Below are 12,829 nucleotides of genomic sequence, written 5' to 3'. Positions count from 1 at the left end.
TCTACACAAGAAAAGACTCAAGACACTGGCCATGTGATGACGGAATAAACGTAGCAAATCTACCACTAAATTAAACTGGGAGGGGGTATACATGTGTGCTAAGCCGCTTCAGTCATGTCAAGCTCTTTGTGACCCCATGGACTGTAGCCCACCAGGCTCCTCTGTCCATGGGATTCTCCATGCCAAGAATACTGGAGTGGACTGCTACGTGCTCTTCCAGGGGGTCTTGCCGACCCAGGGATCGAACCCACATCGCTTACATCTCCTGTATTGGCAGGAGGGTTCTTTACCACTAGTGCCACCTGGGAAGTCCAAGGTGGGGGCATGGGGAGTACATAGTAAACTTAATCACCTGACATCCTATCAGACAGAATTATTAAAACAGGTACTCTATCTAGAAAACAAAAACTGATATTCACAAGGAGACAAGGGAAGAAAGGGAGGAAGGAGAAAGCGAGCACAAGTCCCTGCATCAGGCTTAGAAGCAGACCCACTAACACCAGTCTGCCCAAGAAGCTGGCACTGCTGAAGGTCCCCACCAAGAAGGGACAGGCTGCTCCTTCACCAGGTAGACACCTTCCTGAGGTTATGAGCCCCAGCAGAGGTCATCTCCGTGGTGCCCTCCTCTGTGCTCTGACCTGTGCCGGTGACCCCATGGGCAGGAGGGACATGCTGCCTAGAGCTTTGGGCTGTGCCTCCAGCTTTACTGTGGCCTGGCCCGTGAGGGGGTGACCAGCAGGTCCAAGGTGCACTGACTGGCTGACTTCCCAGGGTGCTGAGAGCTCAGCACAGGCCAAGGCCCAGGGTTGCCATCACTAACTTCCCGGAACAGCTGGTGACACCACCAACTCCCCCACCCCGCCCCTTCCCATGTCCTGTCTCCACTGCTGTAACCTGCAGCAGTATACTTGACTTTGTCATTCCAAAAAATGAATCAATAAAAATAAGAAGCTCCAAGTTCTAATTCTGTTTTAGCACTAATACCCTAGGCATTATTTAAACTCTGTCCAGCACTCAAAGGAAATGAAAATACATTTGTAACTGAAAGATTAGTGAGATGTATCTAAGTCTTCAGACCACAAATTGGAGACGAGTACTGTGTAGTTTGGAGAAGGCAATGGCACCCCACTCCAGTACTCTTGCCTGGAAAATCCCATGGACAGAAGAGCCTGGTAGGCTGCAGTTCATGGGGTTGCTAATAGTCGGACACAACTGAGTGATTTCACTTTCACTTTTCACTTTCATGCATTGGAGAAGGAAATGGCAACCCACTCCAGTGTCCTTGCCTGGAGAACCCCAGGAACGAGGGAGCCTGGTGGGCTGCCGTCTATGGGGTCGCACAGAGTCGGACACCACTGAAGCGACTTAGCAGCAGCAGCAGCAGCAACTGTGTAGTTTTGAGTAGACACATTTTTATTAAGAGACCATGACACATGGTTATGTGACCATCCACTCTGGTGGCTCATATGTTACTAATCCTCTTCTATGTCACTTACAAACAACAGGCAGATCTAAAGGCACAAGGTGAGAAATACGGTCAGGCTGAGCGGGTCTCGGCCAGCAAGCTTGCTTCCTTGCCTTCCTGCTTTTACCTACTTTGCTTGATTGTGCATTACTCCGGACACGGGCTCCTCATCCTCTAGGAGGGTCAGAAGCTCCCGTCGCTGCATCCAGTGGGGTAGCTAACCTGGAATCACCTTCAAGGCCACAGTCAACACAGAAGTCTGACCCGAGGAGGGTCTGGAAACAGGCCTGGCTGGCAGCTGCAGAGAGTCTCATTGTCACAGGAGGGCCAGGGTGAAAAGCTAGGAAGTTCGGTACAAAACTGCTACAGGACACCTGGGAGCAGTGTGCAGACCCTGCGGAGCACGAGCTGCCCAAAGCTGGTGGAAGAGTTCAGGGACCTGACCAACCGGGCTGGGCTTAGGAGCCAACTGTGGAAACTTCTTAAAGAGAAGGGAACACCAGAGCACCTGACCTGCCTCCTGAGAAATCTGTATGCAGGTCAAGAAGCAACAGTTAGAATCAGACATGGAACAGACTGGTTCCAAATAGGGAAAGGAGTACATCAAAGTTGTATATTGTCATGTTGCTTATTTAAACTTATATGCAGAGTACATCATGTGAAATGCTGGCCTGGGTGAAATCAAGATTGCCAGGAGAAATATCAATAACCTCAAATATGCAGATGACACGACCCTTATGGCAGAAAGCGAAGAAGAACTAATGAGCCCCTTAATGAAAGTGAAAGAGAAAAGTAAAAAAGTTGGCTTAAAACTCAACATGCAGAAAACCAAGTTCATGGCATCCAGTCCCATCACTTCACGGCAAATAGAGGGGGAAACAATGGAAACAGTGACAGACTATTTTTGGGGGCTCCAAAATCACTGCAGAGATGACTTCAGACATGAAATTAAAAGACACTTGCTCCTTGAAAGAAAAGCTATGACAAACCTAGACAGCATATTAAAAAGCAGAGACATTACCAACAAAGGTCCATCTAGTCAAAGTTATGGTTTTTCCAGTAGTCATGTATGGATGTGAGAGTTGGACTACAAAGAAAGCTGAGCGCCGAGGAAGATGCTTTTGAACTGCGGTGTTGAAGAAGACTCTTGAGAGTCCCTTGGACTACAAGGAGTTCTAACCAGTCCATCCTAAAGGAAATCAGTCCTGAATATTCATTGGAAGGACTGATGCTGAAGCTGAAGCTGAAGTTTCTATACTTTGGCCACCTGATGGGAAGAACTGACTCATTGGAAAAGACCCTGATGCTGGGAAAGACTGAAGGCAAGAGAAGGGGATGACAGGATGAGATGGTTGGACGGCATCACCAACTCAATGGACATGAGTTTGGGTAAGCTCCAGGAGTTGGTGACTGACAGGGAAGCCTGGTGTGCTGCAGTCCATGGAGTCGCAAAGAGCTGGACACAACTGAGTGAATGAACTGATGCCACTTACAAACAAAAAAGAAAACACAAATTCAACTTAAAAACAGAATGCATAATGGAAAAGAAGAGATAACTGAACAGAATGTTTCTAAATACAACTTAAAGGAAGGACCAAAAAAAGAACACTCTAACAAATCATTTCTGTTCAGTTTTGTTAAAATGTTATTTCCTAAGATTTCACGTCAAGTTTCCCTTGATTTTGCATCCTGAATGAGAATTAAAAAAAATATCCTATCTTCACCACATTTGGTATAAAATATCCAAATGTGTGGGGGTGGGTAAAAGATCCAACAAGAAGACCCACCTCCATCATAACTAACTTATCAGGATACGCTAGATCTCCAGGAGCTGGTTTGTAGCCCGTGATGTCCGTCTGAATGTAGATGTGGGTCCGGTAGACAAGCCGCTCCTGTACATCTTCTAGCATCTGCTTTACGCCAGCTGCAAATGCCCCCAGCTGTTCAGCTGATTTAAAAACAAAAGTGCAATCACCCATTCCTTTAGATTTAGAAAATACTTTCTTTAAACAAGCAAAAACATTACAAAATTGTCTACAACAGGAAAAACCAGTCTTGCTTCAGGGAGTGGTTATATTCTATTTTGAAATAACTGTCTTTCAATTTCCTCAGATTTAAAGTTGGGAAATAAATTTGCCCTTAGATCTTCTTCCTGAGACTCTCTGAAATAACTTCTATTATTAATATGAATAATAAAATCTTAGTTTTAAAGTGCTCTGTGACTTTAAAAAGGTATCTCATATAGCTTCATACCAATCCTGAGAGATGGCTAAAGCAACTTGTTAACTGAGTTAATCCCCATTTTACATATAAATTGAGTTCCACAGATACTAAATGACTTGCTAACATTCTTACAAGGAAAAATGAATAAAAAAATAAAATGAGGGAATTTCTCAGAGGCTCAGTGGTTAGGATTCTGCACTCTCCTACCAAGGGTCCAGGTTCAATCCCTAGTCAGGCGTGTGTGCTCAGTCGTGTCCTAATCTTTGTGACCCCAGAGCGGACTGTAGCCTGCCAGGCTCCTCTGTCCATGGATTTTCCAGGCAGGAATACTGGAGTGGGTTGCCATTTCCTTCTCCAGGGGGTCTTCCTGATCCAGGGTCTGCTGCACTGCAGGAAGATCCTTTACCATTGAGCCACCTGGGAAGCCCCAACAGTGTACTAGAAATGCCCAAACAAAACTAATGGTTGGTTCTCTCTGGATTTCAGATGCCAGAAAGAACAGTAACTGCAATTATTTTATTACTAATTTTATACAGACTTTAAAATTCTTTCCCCATTATTATTTTAGTCACAGGATAAAGTGGTTCAAAAAGAGACAAGGCATCAACCTAAGTTTTAAATATATTAAATTTGTATAGGGATGTGGGGGGGTGGGGAATGGATAATCTTTTTCAAATTCACTGAGTCACAGATATAATTTAAAACCACCTTTTGGGACACTTCCTTGGTGGTCCAGTGGCTAAGACTCTGTGCTCCCAATGCAGGGGGCCTGAGCTTGATCCCTGGTCAGGGAACTAGATCCCACACCCCACAAAGATGACCCAGTGCAACCAAATTAATATTTTTTTAAAATAATCTTTGAAATGATGATTTCTACTTATCATTTACCATTATTCTGTACATGATCTTCAAGCACCTCATTTTTAAGAATCCCACAAAGTTCCGACAGAGTTTCTAAGTGAATAACATGAATGATCAATGGCCTGAAGACATCATACAACGACACACACAGTTTCTCCAAAAGTTCACTAAAATGAAAGAATGAAACATGGTTACCAGTAGTAATCCTTTCAGTATTTTCTAATAGTTTAAAAGTCACCCTTAATTACTTCCAGCCAATAAAAATAATGAAAATGTACTGGAAAATAATATGCGGGAACATTAAATAATGAGAAGTGAAAGGCTGAAAATAATTCTCTGAACTGTTTTTGCTAGAATCAATAAAAAAGCTCAGAATAAGCAATTCTCACAGTCAACAAATTAGCTGGCCCCAGCTGAAAGTCAATTTATTATAATTTTCACTTACATTAGCAATAATCTTGTGCATGTCTTTTCAAAAACAATATATTTCAGTAGACTTAATTTTCCTACACCATAAAAAATCTACACTATAAAATAATTTAATTATTTTTAAATTTTCCTACACTATAAAATAACCTACACCACTATGAATCAAATGGTGACATTTTTCACAGGAAAGACTGGTTCAAAACTCTTGAATACATACAGATTTAGATAAACAAAACTCAAAGTATTCTGGACATGTGCCTAGTATTTTGACAATTTTAAACATTTGAAAAGAAAAAAGTGAGGCTGTCTATAGTCTTTACATTGTCAACCGTACTCTTCTATATGTAGTCTTTCACCAAAACCATGAGATGTGTTTGTTTCTTCCCCATCATGAGAGTCATAATCTTGGGATTCTTATGAGTCAAAATCGCCAGTATGAAGAACCCAGAAGTGACTAACAGTGGGTTTGAAAGACACTTTGAGAAAAATAAGAAAAAGGATTTTAAATAGTATCTACATTCTTAAGTATCTCTCATGAGTTAGAATCATACAATTTTTTTAACTAGAAAGAATTATTATACTTAGTGGAGATAAACGGCTCCATATACCAAAATAGCTGCCTATACAGGATTCTTACTCTTGTAACTTACTGTTTCCATAATTATAAAAATATGAAAGCATATTGGCCTTTAAGCTGCAAATTTATTTCAAAGTAAATAGCCACTGTCTCACCCAACAATACTCTGTTCATATATCCACAAAAATTAAAACATGCCTTAGAGTACTACTATATGATAAGCCATTAGCAAATTAAATCTTAAAAACAAGAATTGGAGTCCATGTACCACATACTCTAATTTTGATGTTGGTTTTGTGAAAAATTCATTGTAAAGCTGGTGCTCATCCTGGCACACATGAACCATAAAGGCACAGCCACTGCGAATCTGTGGGAAACAAGCACACACCACCTCTAATTAAAGGCGCATGACGACTCCAGCCAGCACTCATGAAGTAAAGCAAACATTTTATTTACAAAGAGACTATGCATATATAATTCATAAAAGAACTTCCTAAATAACAGAAAACGGTTTTCGGCATAATGGGGATATGGATGACTTTTATTTTCTTACGTTTTCTAAACTTTTGACAATGAAAAGTACTCTTCCAGTTCAAAGGGGGGTATGTAAAAAAAGAATCTATATGTACTTTCCTACCGTCTGAATTAAAATCACACTAAATAAAAAAGCACTTCTGCAGCAAAAGCTAAGACTAAACTGTCTACGTAAATCCACCAGCTCTGAAACTTCATCTTTCAAAAAACAATACTTATTTGTAAATCACATGCTCAAAAAATAGATCAAAATTAGAATATTTTGCCCAAATGAATGCTAATTACTAAGTGAGATTTGTCAAAACTGAAAGATTCTGTCACTTTGTTGATGGGGGGACCAAAACTTATTTACCCACGTGCAGTTTCTAGGGTGTCAGAACAGCTTCAGAGAAGGTTTAACATGAAACCACAACAAGCAGAAACTCACCAAGGCGCAGTGGTCTCTGTTATTCTGGCTGGTCAACTCTGTTACAGTGCAAGTAATACTGGGGCCCAAAAGGAGTTCCCGCTGATCCAGGTAACACTGGTGGATGTCAGTTAGCAGTTGTTGGTATCTGATGAAAAGCAAATGAGACTGGAGCATAAACTTCTGATTCCAGGTATATACGTTAAATCTGATCTTAAATCCCAAAATAGGGTGCCAAGCCCCCAAGGTTATATATGGTTACTGATCACTTGCCCACATTAAAAACTAGAAATGTTTATGTATATAAAGAAAAAGCAAACAAATCACAATGATCTAATAAAACCTTTATCTTTTAAAGAAAGATTCATCTTCCAGGAGTAGTGGTCCTACATCTACCTCAATGAGAAGAAAATCCAGCTATATGGGAAAAAAATGCTTTGTAAACTCATGAAGTCAGGTCTATGACCTTGCTCCCCAAATTGAGCTGTGTGCCACAAGAAAAGGCTGGTATAGCACACAGGTAATTGCTAAGAAAACATCAAGGACACAGCAAACTTGGAAAAACAGCACTTCAAGGAAGGTAATTTGGAAACTGAAGAACCTGTGGGTACTCACTCAGGTATTTTTTCAGATCGTTGTTCTATCTGTTCAATGAGAGTCTGTGGAATAAAGAAAAGCTCACTAACTTCATCTGTCTTAGTTATACTTTTAATTACTTTCTGATTGTAACAGTAAAGAAGCTCATGTTAGAAAATCTGGGAATACAAAAAAGCTGAAACATAAAAATCACCTAAAACGCAAAAATTAAAAAAAAAAAAAATCACAGTATTTTAGAATATTTTCTTTCAGTATTTGTATATACACAGTTGTTTTCCTTTTTAAACAACACTGGAATTATACTATATATTCAGCTTTACAATCTGCTTTTGAAAAACTAATATTTTAAAACAGTTTCCTTTTATTAAATAACTTCCGTTATCAGATGAAAATGTTTGAAAAGCCTTAGCCTACTGCCTGGCACTTAGTAAACAGTCAGTGAGTCATCATTATAAATACTATTTAAAACATTACTTTACATGGCTATTTGATATCCTGCTGAGTGGATGCACTCTAAGTCAGACATTCTTCTATTGCTAGTCATCAAGGTTGTTTTCTAAGAATATCAGCCCAGTGGTTAAGAGCTCCGGGTCTTGAAGTGAAACTAGAGGGTTTAAGTGCTGACTCCCAGTGGCTGTCTGAGTCCAGAGAACAAGCCCACGACACTGAGATTCCATTTCTGACCTTGGAAAGCTGATACAATAATAATACCTAAGTCCCAGCTGGGGACTCCCAGCACTGGGTCAGAAAAGATAAAATATTTTTAGAGACTTTTGTTCCATTCTGCTAAAATGTTTTTGAGGAAGAAATTAAGTATTAATACATTCCATCAGCAGTATCACCTGTCTCACCAAATTCTGAAAAACATTGACTATTGCACCTTACTTTGTCAACTTCTAACAGACCAAAAATACCACTTACTACTGAGCCCTCATGCCTACACCATTTTTTCTAATCAAAACTGTATCACTGTTAATTGACTAACAAGCAACCAACCTGCTGCTGCTGCTGCTGCTGCCGCCGCCAAGTCGCTTCAGTCGTGTCCGACTCTGTGCGACCCCATAGATGGCAGCCCACTAGGCTCCCCCGTCCCTGGGATTCTCCAGGCAAGAACACTGGAGTGGATTGCCATTTCCTTCTCCAATGCATGAAAGTGAAAAGTCAAAGTGAAGTCGCTCAGTTGTGTCCGATTCTTAGCGACCTCATGGACTGTAGCCTACCAGGTTCCTCCGTCCATGGGAGTTTCCAGGCAAGAGTACTGGAGTGGGGTGCCACTGCCTTCTCTGGCAACCAACCTGGCACAATCTAAACCTCAAACTATCAACTAGCTGCTGTATCTTCTCTAAACAAGACCAAGTTCCTGCTTTGAAAAACAAAAACTCCTTTCCACTTACTTTCAAGATGGATACAAGGAAGAGTGGGATCAAAGTCAGCAAAAGCAGACCACTCTTTCTAGAAACTTCACAACAATAAAAAAAGATACACATCCCAGCTCCAGTCAGCTGTATCTGGGATGACACTGGTTTAAAATATTGTACTGGTTCTCTGCTTTTCCTGAACCAGCATGACATGGAACACCCTTCCTGAGATGGTCTCTGCCACCATTCTCACTTATCATCACACTCGACTAAAGTCTGTGTTCTAGCATCAACAAATTACATGAGGTTCTCCCCAAAGACATGTCTTTTATGCTTCTAGTACCTTCCCTGTACCTGTTGCTCTCTCTGTAAAAAACATCCTTATCAATCCCCCCAAGTCTTCCTAAATTCAAGCTTTTTAAGCTCAAATATCAGCTTCATCTGGAAACCTTCCTTGAGCATCACAGAAGAGCTAGGTGTTTCCTGCTCTGTGGGCTTAAAGCCCCTCAACATATACTGCTGTAATGTGGAAGGACAAAGCCTACCATTCATTCATGCTCATTTTTCTGGTATAAGCAATGGACCTAACATACATTAGCGTTTCCAAAGGGCTGGCTAAATAAATTTCATAGCAGTATCTTTTTTATGTCAATAGACTTACTCTGACTTTGGGGGCAGCAGCTCGAAATTTCACATAAAATAGTGTAAAGGCATTGTCTGCATTAGGTACAGATGAAGGATCCTAAAGACACAAGGCGGAGGACAGAGAAGGCAGGTAATTAGCAAACAAAAAATTATTCAGAAAATATAACACAAACCATGTCATATGACTCCTGCTTGGCCTATATACCAACCAAAAGCTTACAGAGAGAAAGACTAAATATTGTTATTGCTACATATAAAATAATTGTGTGGAGCTGCATCTCTCTCCTTTTCATAATTAAAATTTATCCTATGCGTCAAGAATTTTGGCGGTAAAAAAGACTGAATTCAGATTCACAGTCATTTACGGACTGTAGAACATTGGTCAAATTATTTAACCTCTCTGAGATACAGGGCATCCATTAAATGGAGACAAAACATATGCACAAACGTTTTACAGAGCTCAGATATAAAGCACTAACACATAGTAAGTACCATAGTTTTCAAAATTAAAAATTTTGCAAAATAGAAAAATCATACAATCTGTTCTGTAAGCTAAGAGCAATGTGAATGATGAAATGCAATACAAAAATCAGTAGCTCTGAACTGAAAGCTCAAGAAAATATTCCATATTTTTAGAAAGTAAGCTTAAAAAATAAAATGTATTACCTTTAAGGTTTTATTTTTTTTAGGAAAGAAATGTGCTCAATGACCATCCTATCTAGCTCCACTCTTATTTTCTAACCTAACACTCAGCTAATTTTCCACCTAGCATCTACCACAATCTTTAATTGATTAATTTATTCCTTTACTGATTATTTATCCTGAATATAAGCTCCACAAGGGCAGGGACCTTGTTATCTCCTTTCACTACTGTACAGTTCCCAGTCCAATGCCAAGCATTTAGGAAGCATTCAATAATAAAGTTCCTAAATAGAGAAAATTAAATAATCCATCATTTATAAAGAAAAATATTTAAATCACCCATCATTTATAATTCCACCACTCAGAACCACTTTTATCGTTTTGATGTATTTCCTAGTATTTTCTTTAAAAAGAAAAAGTTTAAGTGAGAAATAGTCTGAATCTTTTTTATTATTTATCATATAGTACTGAATTATTTCTCACACTCTTATGTATTCTTTGAAAATAAAACCGTGACAGACAAATATATATGGCCATTTTTCTTATTATAAATGAAGTTGCAACGTATATTCTTATTTAACAATAGGTTAAAAAACAGAGCTCAGTCAGTTCAGTTCAGTCGCTCAGTCATGTATGACTCTTGGCAACCCCATGGACTGCAGCACGCCAGGCCTCCCTGTCCTTCACCAACTCCTGAAGCCTGCTCAAACTCATGTTCATGAAGTCAATGATGCCATCCAACTATCTCATCCTCCGTTGTCCCCTTCTCTTCCTGCCTTCAGGCAGCATCAGGGTCTTTTGCAATGAGTCAGTTTTTCCCATCAGGTAGCCAAAGTACTGGAGTTTCAGCTTCAGCATCAGTCCTTCCAATGAATATTCAGGACTGATTTCCTTTAGGATTGACCAGTCTGATCTCCTGTAGTCCAAGGGACTCTCAAGAGTCTTCTCCAACACCACAGTTCAAAAGCATCAATTCTTCGGTGCTCAGCTTTCTTCACAGTCCAACTCTCATATCCATACATGACTACTGGACAGACCATAGCTTTGACTAGACGGACCTTTGCTGGCAAACTAAAGTCCCTGCTTTTTAATATGCTGTCTAGGTTGGTCAAGTGTCTTAATTTCAAGGCTGCAGTCACCATCTACAGTGACTGTGGAGCCCCAAAAAATAAAGTCTGTCACTATTTCCACTGCTTCCCCACCTATTTGCCATGAAGTGATGGGACCCAATGCCATGATCTTCGTTTTCTGAATGTTGAGCTTTAAGCCAACTTTTTCACTCTCCTCTTTCACTTTCATCAAGAGGCTCTTCAGTTCTTCTTCACTTTCTGCCACAAGAGTGGTTTCTTCTGCATATCTGAGGTTACTGACATTTCTCCCAGCAATCTTGATCCCAGCTTGTGCTTATCCAGCCCAGCATTTCTCATGATGTACTCTGCATATAAGTTAAATAAGCAGGGTGACAATATACAGCCTTGACATACTCCTTTCCTGATTTGGAACCAGTCTGTTGTTCCATGTCCAATTCTGTTGCTTCTTGACCTGCATACAGATGTCTCAAGAGGCAGGTCAGGTGGTCTGGTATTCCCATCTCTTTCAGAATTTTCCACAGTTTGTTGTGATCCACACAGTCAAAGGTTTGGTATAGTCAATAAAGCAGAAGTAGATGTTTTCCTGGAACTCTCTTGCTTTTTCGATGATTCAACAGATGTTGGCACTTTGATCTCTGGTTCCTCTGCCTTTCCTAAATCCAGCTTGAACATCTGGAAGTTCACAGTTCACGTACTGTTGAAGCCTGGCTTAAAGAATTTTGAGCATTACTTTACTAGCGTATACAATGAGTGCAATTGTGCAGTAGTTTGAGCATTCTTTGGCATTGCCTTTCTTTGGGTTTGGAATGAAGACTGACCTTTTCCAGTCCTGTGGCCACTGCTGAGTTTTCCAAATTTGCTGGCATATTGAGTGCAGCACTTTCACAGCATCATCTTTTAGGATTTGAAATAGCTCAACTGAAATTCCATCACCTCCACTAGCTTTATTCATAGCGATGCTTCCTAAGGCCCACTTGACTTTGCACTCCAGGTTAATCACCATTGTGATTATCTGGGTCATGAAGATCTTTTCTGTATAGTTCTTCTATGTATTCAGACTAAGGTTATGGAAAATAAACGAATCAAACCCCCCCCCCCACCTCACCAGTTAACTCACCCTTTTTAATAACTGATTTGTGAGGTTCTGTAGTGTGTTCACAGTGTATGTCTTCATGAGGTGCAAAGCTTTAGAAAGACACTGCTTAAACTTCAGTAAATATACAGGATAATCTTTAAAATTCGGCTGTAAAGGAAATGGAAAGATTTATAAATATGAAAGAAACATTAACAAAGCAAACATTTAATGAAAACCAACCTTTATGCAAAGCTATACAGAAAGTTCAAAGGCAGGTCTTATGTAGGTCATACACTCCTTGAAGACAAATACTATGACTGTCTTGGTCATAGCCAAATTCCCTGTGCCTGACATAAAGCAGGGCTCAATAAATATTAGCCATTTTTAGCAAAATATATTTTCAGTACCACACAGACCTCAAGGCTAATATGTGAGGCCCAACTAGGAAAAGGATTGGAGTTGGGTGAAATAAATAAAGTTATAAATCCTCAGTGGACAGAAAGAGATGGTGATTACATCAAAGGGCTTGTCCTTTCATTTCCCCTGCCAAGTAATAATTTTTGTTTTCAATGAAGTACCTACCAAAATAGGAAGTCAACAATCTAAACAAATCACTAGCCCTGTTAGATGGGATAAAGCTGTGTCAGCCAGACCCTTTTTCTACTTCAGGGGCTTCCAGAGCAGCTGAAAGTACAACACTTTTTTACATCACTACTGAAAGTGAATAAGAATTTACCACAATTTTTCTTCAAGTATATTACAGATATGTATTTTCCCTTAGGAAGAAATAATTATTGCATAAGAAGTGATGTAAGAGAGATGTCAAGATTTCTTTAAAACATACAGAAATACCATGACTTACATGAGATGATATGTACGTTATACAATCATCTAACTTGGCCAGCATAGGTATAAATCCTTCACTA

General features: G+C 39.9%; 1 protein-coding gene across 1 annotated transcript in view; it reads right to left on the bottom strand.

The window, feature by feature from the left end:
- COG3 (component of oligomeric golgi complex 3) overlaps positions 1-12,829 on the bottom strand; it is a 61,725-nt gene that overhangs the window by 34,063 nt on the left and 14,833 nt on the right. The window contains exons 7-14 of the mRNA XM_010854627.1: positions 12,766-12,829; positions 11,946-12,071; positions 9,112-9,192; positions 7,111-7,154; positions 6,517-6,643; positions 5,831-5,922; positions 4,577-4,716; positions 3,253-3,413 (exon numbers count right to left, since the gene is read on the bottom strand). The exon at positions 12,766-12,829 is cut by the window's right edge and continues 6 nt beyond it. Coding sequence (XP_010852929.1) covers positions 3,253-3,413; positions 4,577-4,716; positions 5,831-5,922; positions 6,517-6,643; positions 7,111-7,154; positions 9,112-9,192; positions 11,946-12,071; positions 12,766-12,829 — 835 coding nt within the window. The remainder of the gene's footprint in view (positions 1-3,252; positions 3,414-4,576; positions 4,717-5,830; positions 5,923-6,516; positions 6,644-7,110; positions 7,155-9,111; positions 9,193-11,945; positions 12,072-12,765) is intronic.

Source organism: Bison bison, unplaced genomic scaffold (assembly GCF_000754665.1).
Source record: "Bison bison bison isolate TAMUID 2011002044 unplaced genomic scaffold, Bison_UMD1.0 scf7180017864345, whole genome shotgun sequence".
NCBI classification, from domain to species: Eukaryota; Metazoa; Chordata; class Mammalia; order Artiodactyla; family Bovidae; genus Bison; species Bison bison.
The sequence above is the reverse complement of the archived record's forward strand: the minus strand, read 5'-3'. Positions and strand labels throughout refer to the sequence as shown.